Here is a 22,703-nt window from a genome sequence, read left to right on the forward strand (position 1 = left end):
TTTTAAATATTTTATTTACTGGAGATGATCTGCTTCTACAGGGTGACCCACATAACTCTGAACAGCTCAATATCTCGAAAACTATGCCATCGATTTTAAAGTTCTTAGTCTTAAATTGCATGGAACTGAAGGGCCTTTCTGACTACATAAACGTGAAGTGGCCTCCCTTCCCCTTTAACGGGGGAGGGGAGGTACCTTTGTAATTTTAAATGGAACCCCTTATAAAATGTTACATATTTAGATTCTACCGGAAAAAACAAGTCAATTTTGTCTGAAACATTTTTTTGTCAGATACTTCCATGATGAGATATAACAGTTTGAAGTTTCGAGTTGTAGGTACTTGAAGCGCTCGGAAATAGCGTTATGGAATTATACTTTGCTTATTCATGAAGAAACACAAACAATAATATTTACAATTCTTGAGTTTGACTCACTTGTCTATGAAAACGTTTTCAGTTTAGAGCTATTATTCAAGCAGTAACATTGTGATTATGGCTACTTTTGACACAGAAGTGAATATGTTATTAACGTTAGGTGAATGCCAAAAAAATTATCGGCGTGCAGCAGTGATGTTTTTTGAACGTTATGGGATCAAAAAATGTCATGCAACATTTCAGAATTTAGAAAAGCGGCTTCGCGAGCACGGTGAATTGTGTAAAAAAACTCGCAATAAACCTAAAGTTGTCACTAATGAAAATAATAGTGCCAGTATTCTTGCTGCAATTACATTAAATCCTCATATTAGTCAACGTACAGTTGCACAAACATCACATATTAGTCGTTCATCAATTCAACGAATTTTGAAACGGCAAAAGTATCATCCATATCACATGGTTTTATCACAAGAGCTTTCGATAGCAGATTACGATCACCGCGTAAGATTTTGTGAGTGGCTGCAGGCTGTTGTGGAAAATGACTTTTTGTGCAAAATACTTTTTTCCGATGAGGCCACTTTTATGAATTCAGGGCATGTAAATAGACATAATCTGCATTATTGGGCCGTGGAAAACCCAAATTGGATGCGATGTGTTCCCTTTCAACATCGATGGTCTTTAAATGTTTGGTGTGGCCTAATAGGAGATTTTGTGATTGGACCTTATTTTTTTCAAGAAACTGTAACATCTGCAAGTTATTGTGATTTCTTAAAAAATCATTTGCCTGCGCTTTTGGAAGATGTGCCACTGCACGTTAGAAGAGAAATATGGTTCCAACAAGACGGCGCTCCTCCATATTTTGCAATCATCACCAGGCAATTTTTGAACGAAAAATTTGGGAACAAATGGATAGGTCGTGGGTGACCTCGTCAATGGCCTCCTCGATCCCCCGATCTAACACCATTAGATTTTTGCTTATGGGGATATGTAAATGACAAAGTTATGTTTGAACCACCGACGACAAAAGAGGATATGAAACAAAGAATACGCGACGCTTGCGCTTCAGTGACTCCCGAAATGTTAAAAAATGTTAGAACAACTTGGATGTTTCGAGTAAATAAATGTTTACAAGCCCGTGGTGGACATTTTGAACATTTAATTTAAAGTGCATTTTATTTCTTCACGAATAAGCAAAGGACTCAAGCGCGTATAATTCCATAACGCTATTTCCGAGCGCTTCAAGTACCTACAACTCGAAACTTCAAACTGTTATATCTCATCATGGAAGTATCTGACAAAAAAATGTTTCAGACAAAATTGACTTGTTTTTTCCGGTAGAATCTAAATATGTAACATTTTATAGGGGGTTCCATTTAAAATTACAAAGGTACCTCCCCTCCCCCGTTAAAGGGGAAGGGAGGCCACTTCACGTTTATGTAGTCAGAAAGGCCCTTCAGTTCCATGCAATTTAAGACTAAGAACTTTAAAATCGATGGCATAGTTTTCGAGATATTGAGCTGTTCAGAGTTATGTGGGTCACCCTGTATATTTGATTGATGTATTCTATTCACAACTTCATAATTATTTATGATCATAGTTTTTTTAAAAATTGGCTTGCCATGGACATCGCAAAGCTCTCGCCATCTATCATGGAAACACTCTAACTAAATCTACACGAAAAATAGATGGATCAGAAAAATCATAAAAATATTTTAAATATACAGGAATATTTAGAAAAATCTTCGTCTCAAGGGATTTAATCAGAAGAAATATAAGTAACAGAATATCAGAGACTAGATGAGAGAATTCTACAACCGGTCTATTGTTATGATTATTGATGAAAACATGGGTGCATAGAGGGCACTAGGTGACAGGTCGTTTGCGGGATATCGATAACAAAGAAAAAAAAAAATAATAAAAAATTGTTGTACATTACTCGGCATCCAAAGTAATACAACCTAGACACGCCAAATATAAAGAAACAAATCGCAAACAAAAAAAATCCATTTTTATATTTGGTCAGCAGGAAACAACTTTATCGATATTCCATCATTTATGGACATCTTATTTCTCAACGTTACATTCATCTGAAGTATACAAACGCAACAATAAATGTGCATTAACGATCCAACCTTAGTTCTAATACCGTAAAAACACTAATATAAATAAATTCCCACATCGCGCATTACTCCATTGATTAGCGCAGTGTGCCAATCCCATCTCCAGTTCAAACACTTTCCACTCAAAATGTATTCTTTAGAAATTCCTCCACAATTTCACCCTTTAAATACACACACCCTACAACATTCTCTTATAAATCTAACAATCCAAATTCGAAACAAACAATTCTATAAATTCTGTTTACAGTTATCCAGAATTCTCCAGCCGCTCTACTTTACCGACCCAGCAGCGCATGGATAGTCAAGTTTAGCGACAATAAACACCCGTCAGAAATTGTTTCGAAACCCATTAAAATCAGTCTGGTGCGATACAGTTAATTGAATGTTCAGGTTCAAGGCCTGTTTCCGCAAGAAAAGTGTAGACTTGGAACTTGGAGAAGAGTCTCGGACGGTGGTTTGACTAGTACGGTACCCCACCATTACTGTCACTCAAGGAGTTTTTGTGGCTAGACGAGGACGAGAGGGCAGTGCAGTTTGGTGCGGCTCTGTGGCACCCGTGCATCCCGATCTCGATTTGCTGTTTGGCGTGGATTTTCCCGAGCCAGTTGTCCCGTGATCGAGCAAACGCGAACGATCGTAGATCAATCGCAGATCGCGAGTTCAATAAGAATCATCGATTTCTCTGGATCGGCAGCGACGCGATTTGGGCCGCGCTGATGTGTCCTTAGTGTTGCACGTGTTCCTTTTACGTACGCGCAGTGTTTCGTGAGGACGAAGAATACGAAGAGAGATACACACGTACGCGGAACTGCGACTTCGAACGACCGACGGAGAGGAGAGGAAGAAGAAGCAGAAGATGAGCAAGACGTGTGCCCGCTGCGAGAAAACGGTCTACCCGATCGAGGAGCTCAAGTGCCTCGACAAGGTACGTCTTTCCGCCGCAAACACGAAACACAGTGATCGTTCCAGCAGTGATCTTAGCGAATTTATTTTGCCCGGCGAGGAAACGCATCCTGCTGGGAAGTGTAAATAGTATACTGTAGCTTTGCTTTCGTTCTCTGCAAGTAGCATTGTTGCGTCTGACGAAACAGGTCTCGGGAAGTTGACGCGAGCGTCAGTTGATCCTATCGTATTCTGTTTGTGAATACATAATGATCTTGATCAGGGAATTTCTTGAAAAGTCCGCGAACATTCTGTTTTATCGTTCTAATGTTTAGAGGGTGATTTTAAATTTGGTTTTAAGATTGATTCTGATCGATAGATCGCGGCCGAGAGGTTATCTCTCGCCTGCGATTGCTGGGTCTATTCGGACCCCGTGATATTTATTGTCAATTGATAAAAGAATAATTACTGAAACGAGAATATGGAATCGAACAAATAGTATTTACTCTGCTGATGGTATTATTCCGACGAGGAATTACAATTTTATGTTTTTCCAGTGACGATAGAAGATCTTGTTCGATATTATTAAACATTTTTCCACGCCGACTGTTAAAAGATTAATAAGGCTGTAGATACGAACTAACATATATGTATAGCATAGCGAGATTAGATATAACACGGTAACTGTGATTTGTTTTTTGAAATAAGAAACCTGAGACGCATCAACAGTCATATTAGATGTCCACCGGGTTCCGGTAACACACATGTTTTGTGCCGGGAGTAGGGTGGACAGCTATTGTGACTGTGACCATTGATGAACCCGAGATATCTTCCTTTGTAAAATAAACTGTAAGAATTAAATTTTCATACAATAATAACAACTCTTGCAGCAATTCAATGAAATTTTATAGAAATTCATTACAGACGCAGATAATTTGTGAATTAAACAAATAGAAAACCTTTTCAAAAAATACAAGCGTGTGATTCTGTCGAATTATTGTGGATCCAAATTGATCCTGCATTTGTCAATTAGGATTCGTCGTTTTAGGGTTTATTTCGACTCAAGGGAGCGTACAATATCGCTATACTAATTTTTTAATTATGGTTTTATGAGATTTGTAGTAAACTAGTGAATTATTGCCATAGGAATAATTTCCATTTAATTAATAGCAATTACTGTACCCATATTAATTATACTTATTTTTAAAGCATAACGAATATTGAAAAAGAGATATTAAATTTTTTTCATTAAAATCAGTTAATATATATGTTATGTATCTCTTTTTTAATATTCATTATGCTTTAATAATACAGGCACAGTAATTGGTAATAAATAAATAATTAAACGCTCCGAAAGGAACAACGTATACCTCAAGACCTATAACAAAGCTGTTTTTTGGTCGTCAATGAAAATATCCTTGAGTCTCCGGTTGCTCAAGGTTCTCAACCGCTATTTCTATTTCACACTAATGGTACAATTGTTTCACGTCAGAATTACACTAGATCCACACCAGACGGACTTTGCGCTGATAATTAAATCCGTAATCTCTAATCGGGAGATAAGGTTCGAGCCATAAGCGTTTCACGTTCTTTCAGTTGAACAGGCACGGAGCAATCCGAGGTTCGACCACGAATCCATCGGCTCAATAAGAGGTCCTTTCTCTCGTTCAAGTTTACCTGGTGGTTCTCTGGTGCACGTCCTTTTCTTGGAGGATCCTTTGAGAACGATCCCGCTGCGCGAGCGGATCGCGTGGTGAGCAGGCTTTTTGCAACAGATCGTTGGATGTACCGTTCCCGTTCAGTTCCGCTTACTGAAGCGCAGAGCTGGCTAACATTCGCAGAAAAAATACTCCCGGCACCATTCAACCTACCAAGCACTCGCTTCAAATAATATTTTTCATAGGAAGCTGCTCAGAACATTTCTATTCCGTCCAGAGATTTAGGTGAAACATTTTGAACTTGCTCCAGCGATTTTTGCAAGTGCGTTCAAAGAAGGAAGCGCAATATTTTGACAAAGCTGCCTTTATTCCAAACAAAATATTTTCATTTCCAGATGGAGCATTTCGATTTTGCGCGAGTGATTTTTCCAAATGTATTATTGCAAAATTTTGTCGGGGGAGGGCTATATTTGTCATTGTAAATTTCTTTTTAGACAGGGCCAGCCTGTGTTACAAAGTAAGTTTAGTTTGCTTAGTTACTCGAAAATATTTAAAATAACATCCTCCTGTTTAAAGAATATAAAATTGGAAAGGTATACGAGAATTGTTAAAAATGGTGGAGAGTTGAAATTGTCGAGCTTTCCCTCCATCTGTCGCTTCGCATAAATGTTCCCCATGGGAAGATGAACGTTTTTCGAGTGATTCTAAAATACTCTAATGGAAAATTTTAGTGCAGGTCAGAAATGACCTGGCTCCTCCCTCTGGCTAATCTTCCGAGACTGAAACGCTGTACACATGGGACCCTTTCGTGGACCTTCCTGTGGAATCTCCATTATTCGAACTTCGATCACCTGGACAGAGCATATTCTTTGTTTAAGAACATTTAAAAGGGGACATAATTTTTTACTTGGCACCTGCTTCCCGTAACTGATTTCTAAAATTTTGAAAATCCATAGTCCACTTTCGTGTGAAGAAACTGGCGAGTCTGGCGGCTTGAAGGGGTGAAGACTCGCCGGGGAAGTCGTTCCAGTAACAACCGAGTCATTGAAAAGTCTTTGTGGAAATGTCAGTGGGTTAGCTACCGCGTCAATAGCAACGAACTCGGCACGTGCAGTTTCCTACAGCGCACGATGCACTATACGCAAAACACTTCCGCCAAAGTGAACTCGTTAACGACGTTGCATCGTCGCGGAGCACTTGAACGCGTATTTGAAAACGCGTCATCCTACTATTTCCAGGCGAAACGTCTGCTAGCAAGTCAAATATTTGCGCGCCAAGCTTTCCGTGGAATGGTAACAACCAATTCCGTGTTGAGAATTTTTATTGCTGTGTACGGTGCATCGCGCTTAACTCTTTATGTCCCCGGAAGCATCACATAATTTTTCAATAATTTTACTGTACCAAATGGAAGCTTCAAATCTTCGTTAATACACGATAACCCCAAACGAAATTATTAGGATGGTTTAGTTTCTGTTGCTGTTGAAGAGTTCCAAAAATTATGGAGCAATTTGTGTCCCCGGAAGCGTATCGCATAATTTGTCAATAATTGAGCTGTAAATGGAAGCTTTAAATCTTCTTTCACACAACAATCCCAAACGAAATTATTCGATTAAGTCGTTGAGTTGTTGGTTTAGTTTCTGTTGCTGTTCAAGACTTCCAAAAATTATAGAGCAATTTATGTCCCCGGAAGCGTATTACGTAAATTTTGAATAATTGTGCTGCACCGAATGGAAGCTTCAAATCTTCTTTTACACGATAACCCGAAACGAAATTATTAGATTTAGTCGTTGAGTTGTTGGTTTAGTTTCTGTTGCTCCTGAAGACTTCCAAAAATTATGGAATAATTGTAGATAATGCGTTTACACTAATGAGCATTAATTGTGTCGTCTTATAAAAATAATAAGACTGAAATTATTTAGATTTTTATTATAATATGTACTTGAATAAAGTATGAATCAATTCTCATGAAGGCATTTGTACAATTTGAATAATTGTCAGAGAAAAAGTCTGAAACCGGTCATTACGGCGGTGGTCAGGTTTACTGTTAAATATCCCGCGACCAAAATGGTTGGATAAACGAGTATTTAATTTCTATTGGTTCTGAAAGGGGCAATTTAAGAAGCATAAGATTCTAACAAGCCCGGAACCGCGTAGGCGGAAAACAGGCTCGAGTCAAGAAGAGGCGACCTCTCCTAAATTTGGATGTATCGAGATACGCAATCGCCACGTTGGTTTTCTAAATTCTACCTCCACGCCTCTTTGTAGTCGAGTCGTATATTTTTGGAGTGTTCTATGCCTTGCTTGTAATCTTCGGTAGTTTCCTATTAAGATGTTGATGTAACTCCTACCGCCATCTTGTATATTTTGGTAGCCTTCTGTAGGGCGCTTGTCTCACGCTTTGAAGATTTAATGGGTTGCTCCTAGTTGCGTGCTTCTATCAATACCAGCACATTATGGCGAACAAAATTAAAAACCGCCGAGGACAAATGTTCTGGAACGCACGGAAGAATCCTGCATAAGGCATCCTACTTGGAGGAAGTAACCTTATAGATTAAATCACAATATACAAATAATTTAGGAGTATCTGAAAACAGAAAGTGGGTAAGTTCTCGGGCAAAGAGTGCATAGAGGGATATTTCCAAGCAATGTTAACTAGATTTTCACTGAACGTAACAACTTTTTCTCAATTTAACTCTTGCTTTATTCTCGTCCTCGAAGGACCGGGGCAGTTCTTTTGATTTAATTCGGAAGCTTCCGATTAGATAAATCGACTAAAATTGTGTTTGAGAGGAAAATGAAGGCTCGCGAAGAATGAAATGATTATTTCTGCGAAAGATAGAGCTCCGTTAGCACGCTCGCCGATTTTTCCTGTCCCTGGTCTGCGGCGGCGGCGACTGCTCGTTACTCGCCTCGCTCGTGCTCGTACTCGCACGCTTGTGAATGGCGTATAGAACGGCTCCTTTCCGTCTCTCATCCCGCCCTCTTCGTTCTTTCCCTTTTTCTCTCTTTCTTCGGCCGTTCGTCCGCCATTTCCGTTCCTCTCGGTCCCTCCTCGGAGGGCCTCGAACGAAAGAGTGAAACGTTCGCTCGGGGAGCGCGGTCAACGGAGCGAACAGGCGAATTAAAGCGCACCAACGAATAATTAAAAGCGAGGCGAAGCTGGCCGCCGCTTCGCTTTTCGTTTTTACTCGCGAAACGAGGCTGTACGCATCGGAGGAGCCGCGCGACTAAATGCAGTCGCTCGAAACGGTCTAGAAGCGATCAGATTAATCTATTATTTATGTTAGAACTGCGTGGTACTTTTGTGTTTGCACTTATGTTTGCGATATATGCACTCTGCTGTGTTTACTGCTAGGTGTACGTTTGTCGAGTAAGTTCATTATTTGTTCGATCTCGTTATAATCGAGAACAGCACTGCGCTCGAACAGCGTCTCGTTTCGACTTACCCGACCCGCATATGCGCCAGACGCATCCTGGTGTAGCGGCAATTAATCCACGTCCCATTAATGAAGAGGAACCGCCCGCCGCTTTTTTTTTGTTTTTTCACCCACTACCCACGATATTATTGCTGTCCCTTTTCGTGTGCGCGGCTATCGAATTAAGGCGTGGCCGTGAAACAAATAATTTATTTGGACGCGCGTTTCGGGCCTGCGAACGTGCGCTTTTCCCTTCGAAACTAGAATCTCCCTTTCAATCGCGAAGCTTCAGTTCGATTTTATCGATTAGAGTACACGTTTGTATTTCAGCTTATCCTCTGAATGTTTAGATTGTAATTCAAAGTTAAAATATTATCAGAGACTGTAATTAATCGTTGAAATTGAAATTAAAGCTTGAACTTGGTGGTTACAGTCTGAACTCTGTTGGAAAGTGAATTAAAACTTTATGACAAAAATGCGTGGATCGAATGAAGATCGGTGGAAGCCATTTATAAATGCTGTTGCACTATTTTCCACCGATGAAAACCGCTGAGAAATGAAGTGAATGTTTATGTGGCTACTGTATCTGACGATTAAACAATTTTTATTTTGCATACAAGTCTGCAGTCTGCAGAAATATTGTGTTCGAATGTTGCTTGTGAATTCGAAGGTTTGCAGCACGAATTCATCAGAATTGCACCTGAAATCGACCTCGTGCCTCCAAGCGTTGACAGGAAGCAGCAAGAAGTGTATATTCACAGCAAAAAATATGCTAGGAAACGTATCCTTCCGTTCGAAAGCGAACTTTTCCTTCGGCCGTATCGCAGCACAGGTTATGGTTCCCAAGAAGAACAGGGTTCGGTGAAATTGTAATCGAATTCCAGTCGGAGGTTGCTCGTTGCGCGTGGGTCTGGCGTACGATTGCAACAGGTGGGAGTCATTCGCAACCTGTTGCGCCTACGTCGTATCAAAAATACGTCGATCTTACACCACCATCTATGTTTTCGATCAGCCGTGGCGTCCGAGCTCATTCCAGTTCCGGATCACAAACATTTCTATTTTCTGTTATCGATTTCCATTATCATCTCCCGTCCACAATCTTTCCCGTCTCTGCTCATTTAACACGAACCAGCAGGGACTGAGCATCTTGCGATAAGCTGTTTGGTTATTAATTAGCCAAGCAAGAACTGTCAATTAAGCGAAGGAGAAACATTAATTCCCGTAAGACTCGTTTGACCGCTTCTTCACTTCGTGCGATTTGAAGTTATTCAACTCTGCTGGGTCCCACGCGATTTTAGTTTCGCATTATGTCGCACCCAGTTCTAATTAAACAATTATAATTTTTGTTAGTGCGTCAGAACATCAAAAACACTATTTCATTTTATTTCTTTTTTGTTAGATTGCAGGCGTAGGTTACTATTTCGAAACGTTAATCATTTTTTAACTTTATCAGATCTTTTGTGATCTGCAGGCTTTAAATTTATCTTCGCAAAATATTTTGTGATAATTTTTGTTAGTGCGTTAGAACATCAAAAACACTATTTCATTTTATTTCTTTTTTGTTAGATTGCAGGCGTAGGTTACTATTCCGAAACGTTAATCATTTTTTAACTTTATCAGATCTTTTGTTATCTGCAGGCTTTAAATTTATCTTCGCAAAATATTTTGTGATAATTTTTGTTAGTGCGTTAGAACATCAAAAACACTATTTCTTTATATTTCTTTTTTGTTAGATTGCAGGCGTAGGTTACTATTTCGAAACGTTAATCATTTTTTAACTTTATCAGATCTTTTGTTATCTGCAGGCTTTAAATTTATCTTCGCAAAATATTATGTGATAATTGTTGCAGTGAAAAGAGATATGAAACTGCAAGATTTGTTAACCCTCGGACTCCTACGAGCTCTAGGCCTGTGCCGGAGTCATTTGTGACCCACGCCGATATTTCACTATAAATCTTTTTCTTTCGATATAAGGCGATGGCTCGGGACCGGCTTTCGTCGTATTTCGGATGAAGAAAAAGAAGAGGGGATAGCGATTTTCTCATTTCAGAAATACAGTTGATCGTAACTCAAGACAAGGGTTTTTTAATGAAATACAATTGATTACAGCTCAAGCCAGACTTAACCCGACTTTCATACATAATTGTCGCGAAGATTGACCGCTTTTTCATGCCACAGAAATGTCGTCAAGCCTAAAATTCAGAGCATGACAACTACACTTGATTTTCCAGGATCTCCAAGCGACTCCGCGTAGAAAATTCGAATTGTATCGCGAGCAGGTTTACGCGATTTTGATTACAGTCGTCGAGAAATTCTCAGCGGACGATTATTTTTAGAAGATTACATGATCGTGTAACAAATGGTCTGAGGCAACAACCGGGAATTCGACGGGAATAGAAGAAGCCTTTTACTTTCTCGGATCCCTGAATCGCGGTTTCAGCCATTAGAAATTTCTGTTATGCCAACGATGCGACGCGGCATCCGGTTGTTTCCCACTGTCTATTGCGAAAGCGCGTATAATTATTCTGCGTACGCGAGTAACATCTACTAGACACCTCTTACCAGGAAAAAAATGGTCTCCGCGTCATGCGTTACAAGAACGATAAAACATAACCGACTCTTAGTGGAAAAAAGAAACCAAGAACTCTCCTCGTGAATCTCCTTCGCGGAAAAGTTTACCAATGACCTATTTGAACGGTCATGAGTTCATTTTGTTATCCACTTTTGTTGACTTCGTTCGTTGGCATGTTCAATTGCTAATCAGAACTCCGAAAATCGTATCAATTATGTTTGCGTCATTCGCGAATGATTGGAAGTTTTTGGACGGAAAATAAATTCGCAATGTTTATTTACATGTTGCGTATGTATATTGTCTTTGTTAAGAGATGACATAAGACATGGTAAAAATGTCGGAGGAATTTTAAAACATCGTTACATCACTTTTAACATGTTGAGCTTGTTAAAAGCGGAAAAACAATTATTATTTTACTCCTGTTTGTTGAGAAGGACAATTTTTATTTTATTCAGTGTCAGGAATATTTTTAACACTGCTGCAATCTAAAATAATTTTTACAAAAATTGTTTTCGTTGAATCTTTCGATAAAATTATAAATTAATCGTCTCCAGACTGTGGACAAAAACGAATAAGAGCGATATTTTTATTTTGTCCCTGTCTCTTGCATTCGATACAAAACATTTTTATTTCGCATAAAAATTTTGCAATCTCACCCTAATTAGCCAGCACATTTCATTCTCGAAATAAACTTCGAAACATAAAATTAAATGTATTTGCTAAACACATCGAATTGGTTAAAAGCACTTTATTATACATAATCTTTTACCGTGCACACCTGAAAATTGTCTCATAAATTCGAAATACGTCTTCGGCATAGGAAGAAAAACCTGGCAACTGCGACGAAATAATAATAATCCCGTAAGAGCACGATCAGTCGTTAAATAACCGTGATCAGTACGAATGGCGGCCATTGCACCCGACGAAGAAAGTGCATCGCAGGAAATTGGATCAGCTGGTAAAAGTGCGCAGCGGAATTACGTATATCGAGACCAAATCTACATGGTCGTCGTCGTCGTCGACGAAAGTGAAAGCTCGATCGTATTATAGCAAATTGCCGGATTATGGTTGCTGCTCGTCCGCAACAATGACAGCCGAATGATCTCCGGCGACCTTTGCGACCCGTTAAATATCAAACGTTGCGCACTATGTACCACCAGCGCAGCGGGTTGCAATCTGTCGAGTTAACTTTAGCTTTATCGAACGAAAATATTTTTGGACACGGTGAACAAGTCACTCTTATCCACCCGATAAATTATTCGATGAAACATTTATGCGAAGTTGCACTAATACAGAGTTGACCGGCAATCTTTACAACTTTTGGATCATGTATTTCATTTCTGAAGTACTTAAATGTATAATTTAATTATGCATGTGCCAATGGATCAGCACATATTTTATTTAAAGCTTTTGCTGTCTAGTTCTCTGAGGAAGGTATTTGAATTTCAGAAAATCCTAGTCCGCAAAGGGTTTATTTATTTAATTTGTATCTTGTACTGGGAATTTAACTGTCTTAAAAATTGTACTATACATTTGTGCTGTCACGAAATTTTTAGCAGTGCCGTATTTTTTTAAGTTCTTTGTTGTACCGATTAAAAATGCACATACACCTGTAGTCAGTTCAATAATAATTTGTAAACGTAAAAGTTTCTTGTACAGGGAATTTTAATGTGCTTTAAAAGATTTCCTAGACTTTTGTGCTTTCTTAAAATTGTTTATCAGTGTAATATTTTTTTTTTGATTCTTTAATGTGCGTTTTAGGAATGTACGAACACCCGTGGTCAAATTAAGAATCGAACATTTTGATTCGAACTTACGGTAGCAGAATGAACTTTAATTCAAGTCGACGAAACTCGGTGTCGTGTAATTGGCGGCTTATATCGTCCGTCGGCAGAATGGACTTATTCATTTTGCCGAAGGAACACTCTCCAACACCGACAAATTATAGATCACGATACGAGTTATAAACTGTGGTTCCGACTGCTGGTTATCATTCAGCACCAGATAAAGAATCACAAACGTATAATACATATCTGCGAAAAGAATCAGCAGCGACCCCAACATCGTTATACATTTGATTTATACAATTACTCTTCCCGATAAGATTCCAGATAGATTGGAAGCATTTATGCGTGCGCCTCTTTAACCGAGAATAATACAGGGTGATTAAACGTAATTGACCACTTTAAGAAATGTATGCAGCGAAACTGTTCAATTACTTTTTAATGTCTCCTTTGCACAAAGGAAACACTGTGTTGCGTGGTTTCAGCGTTCTGTAGAATGCATGCCAGTTGAAAACATACTCCATTTATTCTAAACAAAATTAAAATAGAAAATCTGGATAAGGTACACCTGTACCTGAGGCTGTTATTCTGAGCGTAATAAATTTATGCGGCAACCGGAATTTTTTAAGACATAACTAACGAAGCTATCAGCTTAAAATTTTATGGTCATATTTCCCAATCCTTGAAGAGTACTTTTTCGTTGAAAAATTGTGATTTTTCGCAATGCTATGGCGGTTCGATTGTACGAAAGATGTATATTGTCGCAAATCTGTTTAATTTGAAAAATGAATCGATTACAAAATCATTCGGGGGAATATGAATTTCCACTTGACTCCAGCATCCCGCTGCAGATCGTGATCCGGCACAATGGTCCCCGAGCATAAAATTTATTTGCTCTGCTCTCGAGCGGAGGCAGATCAGCCGAGTTAATTGAATCATCGAGGGGTCTCGCGATAAAGATAAAGGTAATAAACGATTTCGTCCATGTGTGTACATATATACGTGACCGGCAGACAGAGTTCGTCATTCCCGTCGATGATTGAATTCGCGCAATCGAACGATGACGCGAGGATCCGCGGCGATTCAGCTCGATTACTCAATTACAATGTTTGCGCTCGGATCTCGTATCCACAGGTAATATTTACAAACAGACCGCGGCGCGAAACGCTGACAGGGTGCACTTTCACTCGTTTTTCGAATGTTTTTCGGTCGCGCTACAGCCCGGTCCTCGTTTCGCAAGAGGCCAGAGGAACGAGAATCAAATATGGACACGAGCCTCCAGAATATTTCTACGTGGGTCAACCGTGATTTATTCTCGCTCCACTTCGGCCCCCGTGTCTTTATTTTCATCGATTTCTTACGTTAATGTCGTTTTCCGAACTACTTTGTTTCAAGTTGCAAAGCTTGAAAAAAAAAAAAGCATTTCCTCTTCTAAGAGTGCGAATTTTTTTCGTGAAAACTGACCGGTGAAATTTTGCGAAAATTGACAGGTTCGTTCGTCTATGTTTCAACTATATTTGTGAATTTTTTGGGGTTGTTACCTTCGAAGGTGCAGTACTCGTTAATTCATAAATGAGAGAATAGCACGAGCGATTTCTCGATTTTGGGGAATGAATATTTTTCTTTTCGATGGTGTGCTTTGAGAATTGTTTGTAAGGAAACAGAACGATGGAATTTCTTGAAACTTTGCAAGCTTATTTGTGCACGTCTGATCTGCGTTTATGAATTTTTTCGTACTGTTATCGTTAAAATTATCGTACGTATTAATTCATGTAAGTAAGAGTAGCACAAATTCTCAATTTTGGAGTATGAACAGATTTCATTTGGAGGGTGTGCTTTGAGAATTGTTTTTAAGGAAACAGAACTATGGAATTTCTTGAAACTTTGCAAGCTTATTTGTGCACGTTTGATCTACGTTTATGAATTTTTTCGTACTGTTATCGTTAAAATTATCGTACTTATTAATTCATGTAAGTAAGAGTAGCACAAATTCTCAATTTCGGAGTATGGACAGTTTTCTTTTGGAAAGTGCGCTTTGAGAATATTTTGAAGCTTTGCAGGCTGTTAAAGCAGACAAAATTGCACAACGCAGAACTATAAACGAATTTCTTAATGATCATTTTCCTATTTAAAATCGTATAGTTTGTAGGTACTGATCGAGCAATTTGAAAATCGAGTCCGAGGGTTCGGCCGTCGGCTAACTGTTCCGTGGACGACTCGAAAAGCGGGACCACGGTAATTACCGCTAATCGCGGCCAACTAATTGCAACTAAATTGAAGCAACGAGATCCACGTGCTCGATGCAGGCGCGTCGGACGTCGTCGGATCGAATGCAACGTCGTTCGCTGGGAACAGCCGTGTTCCTCGCACGATTAACATTGGCCGAGCGATACAAATAAGGTACCGTTGCACTCAGTGCACGCTGCATTCCGCCGTCCCGGCTCACGGATTGACACTGACGACCTGCATCGTCTAGAAATCGAAACGTGCCGCGTTTGCGAATGCGCCATTGCCGGCGCGCGAAGTGGTACTTGCACGCGCGGTACTTCTCTCCTCTTCTTTTCCTTTTTCTGGACGCCGAGGATTCCTCTGATCGATCGTTCCGAATCCTTCCTGCTCGCTCTTTTGCTTGCTAAATCGTAAATCATCGGGGATCTTTCAGATATTAAAATTCTGTTGCTCGATCATTTTCATCTTGTGATCTCGTCCGGTGCAGGATGCACTTTGCGAATTTTTTTCTGAGAAAATCAATGAGATAGCTTTACGGAGCTTTGCGGACTTATTTGTGTATGTTGAAACTATTTTTGTGAATTTTTATACGTGACTAGGTTAAAAATTGTGTTAACCCTTTGCACTCGGCGCTATTTTCATTCTAAAACTAAATTTTTCTCTTCCGTCTTAGAATATTTTCATTTTAGTCATACGAAACTGATCAGATTTCCACATATAATATATGTTTAGTAATCTGTTAAATACAAATTTTGTAATGTAACAAATACATTGTAATATTTGTTGTAATTTCTTTGAAATAATGCCACAACAATTTCTAGTGGTGCTTCAGAGTCGCCACTCGAGTGCAAAGGGTTAATTATTCACTAAGAAAGTTGCCTGATGAATGGAAGACTTTTCTTTCAGATTTTGTATTGCTTAGATTAGTCTTATCGTCCATTTATGTAATAGTCTTTATCTTCATTGATTCCAGAAATGTTTTTACTACTGTTTATAATCTTTCCATTAATGTTAATTTATTTAAATAGTAACCGTGTACTCCAGTCTTTATCTTAATTCGTGGTTGTTAAATTCCCGATTACCCTACGCTTTTCTGTATCTAATTAGTTGTTTGTATGGATTATTAGTTACTCGAAGCAACTCTTGAAAATTATACTAATTATAGGATCATGTATGCCGATTCCGTCAGCACGTTCCTAACGGCGCAAAGTTAGCCGGCGAACAGGTCGATCTAAACGATGATAGTTGATCGCGTTCAACTATTGATTAGCGGTAGAATGTCGTAACTGTTGGCAAAGTGGACTTTTCGAAACGATCGTTAACGCGGATCGAGGCCCCGCCTTTCAGTTTCCGGTCTCTTGTTTCCCAGGTTTTGCAATGGCGCCGCCCTGGGCAGAAAGTTGAGTCCAGTGTTGCAATTTCGACCTGTCGTTTTCTTGTCAGAGCTGTAAAATTTCCAGTCTGTTATTCCTCTATTCGGAAACTAATTAATTGTACCGCGATGTTCAAAATAAAAATTCTCAACAGTAGGAGACAGGGCTAATCCGCGAAAGAAGCGTTCCACTCTTTCCGATTTATCTAATCTAAATTGCACAGAAATCTGCAGTTCAATTGCACTTAAACAGCGGATCCTTATGCGTTTATGGCACGGAATCAGCTAAGAAAAACAATTTTCCGTGATATCTGATTTCTACTTGAACAAATTAACCAGCTCAAGATGTGCTCTGTCCTTTAAATTTAACCCTTTACTTCGGAACTCGTTGGAAAATTATACGGTCCGTTTATATTCCCACAGGCAGCTCTATTGACCAATGTAAGATAAGAAACGCTGCAGTTTTACTTCCTTGTAACTGTGACGTTATTGACGAATGTGTGACGTGAATCGATAAAATAAGAAACCGGACAAATGTCAATCTGGACGACAGAGACCGCAAGGGGTTAAACAAAATTGCAAAAAATTCACGACTCAGTTCCAACCCTTTGTGGTCCTCAAAGTTGACTCACTGGCTTGTGACTCAGTTCAGTGTTTCCGGCTGTGTGTGTGTGTGTGTGTGTGCGCGCGCGCGCGGGTTCAGCTCAGAAGAGACAGAGACCTTCGGATCGATTCTCGGCTGTAGATCCGCGACCTTATTCGACATATCCGACAGGCGGCAGCCTTGCCAATTATCGGCGAACAACGAGCGCCTACGATGGCCTTCGGTTATCTCTGGGTCAGCCGAGACACCGTGTATCTATGTACCGACAGCGGTTCTTAGAACGTGGCTAATTGTAATTCAAATCCGAGAGTCTCCTTCTCGGAGACCAGTGCAGAGCAAAGTATAGTTGGGGCCGAATCGTGGTCGGTCGTGGTGGTGAGGCCGCCGTTCAAGGTCCCCAGAGGAAGCTGACCCATCGAGAGATCTCTCTCTCTCTCTCTCTCTCTCTCTCTCTCTCTCTCTCTCTCTCTCTCTCTCTTCTCTTTTCTTCTCTCTCTGAGAGAGAGAGAGAGAGAGAGAGAGGGAGAGAGAGAGAGAGAGAGAGAGAGAGAGAGAGAGAGAGAAGTCGGTTCTCCGACCTTGGCCACCGGAATCAAACGATAATTGCGCTTTTCACTCGGCCGGATCGCGCGGTCCACGATCTTATCGAGCACGTTAAACGATCGTATTTCACCGCGCCTGTCTACCGCGCTCGAAACGGATCTAACGCGCGTAGGCGAGCACCGGAGAGCGCATCGACTATGATCTATGGCCGCGGCACGACGGAAAACGCACGCCACCGAGGATTCGTCGGCAGATAATAGATGCCCGCGATGAGTAACACTGCTACAAAGGTCGTTGAATCCTTTTGTTTCGCCGGATCGCGCGACGGAAAGTTCGCGATAGTTCGCGCCGGACGGTTCGCGTTTATCCGACGCTGTTTGCGATCTTCCATGCATCGTCCGCTTTCTGGTTTTAAATATTAAAATGCTGAAACTTTTTCATACAATTTTTCTGACAATATTTAATGTATAGTTTGTCCCCTTAGTACGTAAAATCAACTTTTTTTAGGATAATAAATAACTTGTCGCAAGGGTTTTAAATATTAAAATGCTGAAACTCTTTCATACAATTTTTCTGATAGTATTTAATGTATATTTCGTCCCCTTGTTACGTAAAATCAACTTTTTTTAGGATAATAAATAACTTGTCGCAAGGGTTTTAAATATTAAAATACTGAAACTCTTTCATACAATTTTTCTGACAATATTTAATGTATAGTTTGTCCCCTTATTACGTAAAATCGAATTTTTTTAGGATATTAAATAAATCGTCGCAACGATTTAATTTTATCCAGCGTTGTTTGCGATTTTTGGAATATAATTTTTCTATTTTACATTCGATAATCTCTCTATTTTTAAATATAAAAATGCTGGAACTGTTTCGTGCATTTTCCTATTTTATTATACTAATTTGTACTGCTTTATTGTTTCAGATATGGCACAAACAGTGCTTCAAATGTCAGGGTTGCGGGATGATCCTGAACATGCGGACATACAAAGGGTTCAACAAACAGCCATACTGTGAGGCGTAAGTAATATAGCCCGTCTGCCCTTTTCTGTTTGTCTTTCCCGCTCCTGAGTTTATTCGGGACGCACCTACTTCGTCTATTTGCTTCTTAACCCTAATCTGTATACAATATTATCGCCAGATCGTTTCGATACTCATAACTCCTTTCTATTCAATTTCTTACTATCGATATGTTAATTAATAGCTATTGAATTTTTCCGATAGCGATATGAAAAAATTTATAAATGTGGCTCAAACATGCATAAATAAGCTTACAAAGTTTCAAAAACGTATATCGGTCGGTAATCTTGAAAAAAGTTCTCAAAATGCAACCCTGGAAAGAACAATTCTAATACCTTCAAAATTTAGTTGTACTGTTTTTATAAATTAATTAGTACGACAACTTTAACGATAGCTATACAAAAGAAAAAATTCATAAATGCAGTCCGAATATGCACAATCAAGCCTGCGAAGTTTCATCAAAATCCAACATTTCGTTTCCTTAAAAAAAAATTCCCAAAACACAACCTCCTGATAAGAAAAATGATCTCTACACTTGCTCTTGACACACGTACATTTATGAATTAATATGTACCACACTTTTAGTGCTAACGACATAAAAAAATTAACATGTACAGTTCAAACACAGGTAAACAAGCCTGCAAACTTCCATAAACTTCTCTCAATCAGTCTTTCCGAGAAAAATTCTGCAAGCCGCACTCCCGGAGAAAGAAATGCGAGCATGAGCTAGCGAACAAAATTGCCAACGAGTTAGAGCACGGTCGACGATTCGCGTGCAGACTCCGGCTGATATCATTGTCCTAGGGAGCAATTTACTGGCTAATAAACTGGAATTCGACGAGACGCGGGTTTCGAGGCGTGTTGCAGACGGGAGAGAAGGTCGGGACCGTTCGCCTGCGAGCGGTATTGCGAGTCTTTTGATAGTTAAACGCATGCCAAGCGTGTCGATGCAGCGAAAGCGAGCGGTCCTGCGGTCAGGATAATATACGGCTGTCGTAGCTTTCCAAGGGATCCTCCTTTTATCCTCGTGGGCTCCTTTCGACCGGCCGCGCGCGCGTCCTTGCCGTGCGTCCACGGTAGCGGTGCAACGGCGAGTGGCCTAACAGTAACGTTTCTTTCGAGGATCCTGGTGAAAGGATCCTGAAGCACCGGGATGCTGGACAGACCTGTAGATCTGCTCACGGGAAATGTGCAGACTGTTCTCCTCTTTCACCTTCTACGGCGTCTGTTCTACGTGTTGCTACGAGAAATCTTTCAGCTGCTCCTTTATCCGCAATCGCCTATTTTTCGCTGTGAAAAGAGCAATCCATTAAACGGGCCGGTTGCAGTTATTTAGGAGAATTGTTGAAGCAGTTTCTGTTAGAGTTTATGCGTGGATATACAGTAAGGAGCAAAACTGAACACACATACGACATTTTAACAAAAATAATTTTTTATTCAATATTTGCATGTAGAATACAAAAGAAACAGAATACTTAGTATTATCTACAATCTTTTGGCTTTTCAAGACAAACTTAACATTTGTGATATTACTATTATTTCGCTTCACACAATTTTTTTTCGTGTAGACGGTTTTGCACCGCAACTAATTTTGAGTAAACATGTCAGATTTTCGTACACTTAATATTTCGTCCATGAACCTTTAACCTTGGTAATTGCCTGAATACGTTTAGGCATACTTAATACTACATTTTCGTAATATTCTGGTGTAATAGAATACCACTGTTCCTGCACTCTTTGCCACAAATCAGTTATCGTTGTTGGGGGAGCACTATATTTATTCTGTAACTTCATTTTTAAGTATGCCCAGACATTTTCAATCGGGTTTATGTCTGGACTTTGAGCAGGCCATTCCATGGTTTGAAATGGTTGAGTTTGCAGCCAATTCTTTACGCTCTTCGCACAATGCCCAGGAGCGTTGTCATGTTGGAATACGACATCACACTCTGGTACCGGCATAATTTCAATTGTTTCCAGTAAATTTTTTTCTAAGATATCCTTATACGTATACTGGTTCACCGTATCTTCTATTCGATGTAGTGAACCTACACCGTACGCCCTAAACCTAACCCTCACACGATAAGTGAACCACCACCAAATTTTATTGTTTGCTTCACATGACGCGGTAAAAGAGGTTCGCCTTGCTTCTTCCAACACCATGAACGTCCATCCGATGAAATTCGATTGATTTTAGATTCGCCGGAAAAAATTACTTTTTTCCATTGCTCTATATTCCAGGTTAAATATTTTCTTGCAAAACTCAGACGGGCCTTGACGTTCTTTTTTGATAGAGCAGGTTTTTTTTTCTTCTCAATTGCTGAAAAATTGTCTTCTTTTAATGCCCTTCGAGCCGTCCACTTACTAATTTTCTTTCCAACATCGCTTTCTAATAACTTTGCAGCCATTGATGCCATCGTTGCAATTTCTGAAGTAATGTATCTCGTCAATCTTCTCTTCTCCTGACAAGATAATAATTTTGGACGGCCTCCAAAAGATGCAGGGACTTTACTACAGTAATTTTTCCGTATCTTACGTACAACTCCCTGATTGACGACAAATTTTCTTGACGAAAATGATATTATTCTTCATATCTTCAGATAATGGCTTCATGATGTTATATTGGTGCGTGTTAACGCATGAACAACGATAAACTAATGACTACTGCACTCCTGGTCGTGGCATTGACCGTGATGGACTACCAAGTTGTTTACAAAATCTGTGTTTACAGTTCCTAATCCCGAGAATCTTAGTACGGTGGAAAACCGACTACACGAAAAAAAATTGTGTGAAGCGAAATAATAATAATATCACAAATGTTAAGTTTGTTTTGAAAAGCCAAAAGATTGTAGATAATACTACGTACTCTGTTTCTTTTGTATTCTACATGCAAATATTGAATAAAAAATTAGTTTTGTTAAAATGTCGTATGTGTGTTCAGTTTTGCTCCTTACTATATATTTTAACGAATGCGTTTATTCTAATAAAGATTAAATTAGATTACAGAAACACGTGCTCTGCACGTTCCGCGTTACAAATCGCCATATTGAGTAGTCGTCTATTGTTCTAGCGCATGCATCTAGCCCCCCTACACTCTGTGGCTCACGTCAGATGACTGCCGAATATATAAAGGCGCGAATTACAATATAACTCCTTCACAGTTTCTTCAAGACTGCGTGCGATTTTTATCGTACCGTGGATAGTTGATAAAAATGATTGAAGCACTAGAATCACGGGAACCGTAAAAATTGACAAACGGGTTATCGAGTTTCTGAGGAGATCCGTTTATGGGGAATGAGTCATTAAATTTATTTTTCATTTATGTAATACGATTTCGCTCTCGAATCCACGTGTCCGATCGGTTGATCCAATTTTTGCGAAAGTTTGTTCGTAGGTAGAGCCAGTGTTTCTCAGCTTTCTTAATTTCTTCAAGGATAATGGTGCACGCCGTGAGTCACGAAAGTATCCGAAGGTTTCTTAATGGAATGTTTAATGCTTGAAAAATGTAAATAGACTAGGAATTTCGAAATAGTTTTTCTCCGACAGCGATGCGTGCTGGAGAAACTTTTATTGTCGATGCCTCTAAGAAACGCTTTACAAATTACTTGGTATCCTTGAGACGTAACTTTTGAATAATTGCGAATCGTAGCGTGCAATCCGTAGTGTTACGCACAATTTCTTTAAACGCATTAATAATTATTTTTAACCTCGTTTGGTTTACCTCATATCTATCATTTCAAACTGTATGAACAATGTAAAGAATAAGAAACTAATGAAAACGCATAAAGGACGGACACATTGTGATTCCCATATTGATAAACCGTGCAACAAGTGGCACGATTAGCTGCAAAGCTCAACACCATTTTCGGGCCGATAATGTGTACCGGTTTCAAGGATGATAAATGATCCCGTACCCATACTTTTTCACTTCATTCACGCCCAGGAAATCGTTAGGCTAGCACCAAGTGGAAAGTTCTGTTAAATACGATTTTTAATCAACATTCAACGATCCTCTTATTTCACGATTTCCGGAACTTAATAGGAACGCGATATGGTATCTCTCTCTCTCTCTCTCTCTCTCTCTCTCTCTCTCTCTCTCTCTCTCTCTCTCTGTTAATTATATTCT

At 39.5% G+C, this 22,703-nt stretch overlaps 1 protein-coding gene across 2 annotated transcripts in view; it reads left to right on the top strand.

The window, feature by feature from the left end:
* The first annotated feature begins 2,992 nt into the window (after positions 1-2,992).
* LOC143362381 (LIM and SH3 domain protein F42H10.3-like) overlaps positions 2,993-22,703 on the top strand; it is a 52,241-nt gene continuing 32,530 nt past the window's right edge. Inside the window, exons 1-2 of one of the 2 annotated variants that reach the window (XM_076802472.1) lie at positions 2,993-3,419; positions 18,486-18,580. In XM_076802472.1, coding sequence (XP_076658587.1) covers positions 3,351-3,419; positions 18,486-18,580 — 164 coding nt within the window. In that variant the 5' untranslated portion in view covers positions 2,993-3,350. The remainder of the gene's footprint in view (positions 3,420-18,485; positions 18,581-22,703) is intronic. The other variant, XM_076802473.1, reaches the window with a different exon arrangement.

The sequence above is a fragment of the Halictus rubicundus genome, chromosome 17 (genome assembly GCF_050948215.1).
Source record: "Halictus rubicundus isolate RS-2024b chromosome 17, iyHalRubi1_principal, whole genome shotgun sequence".
NCBI lineage: Eukaryota > Metazoa > Arthropoda > Insecta > Hymenoptera > Halictidae > Halictus > Halictus rubicundus.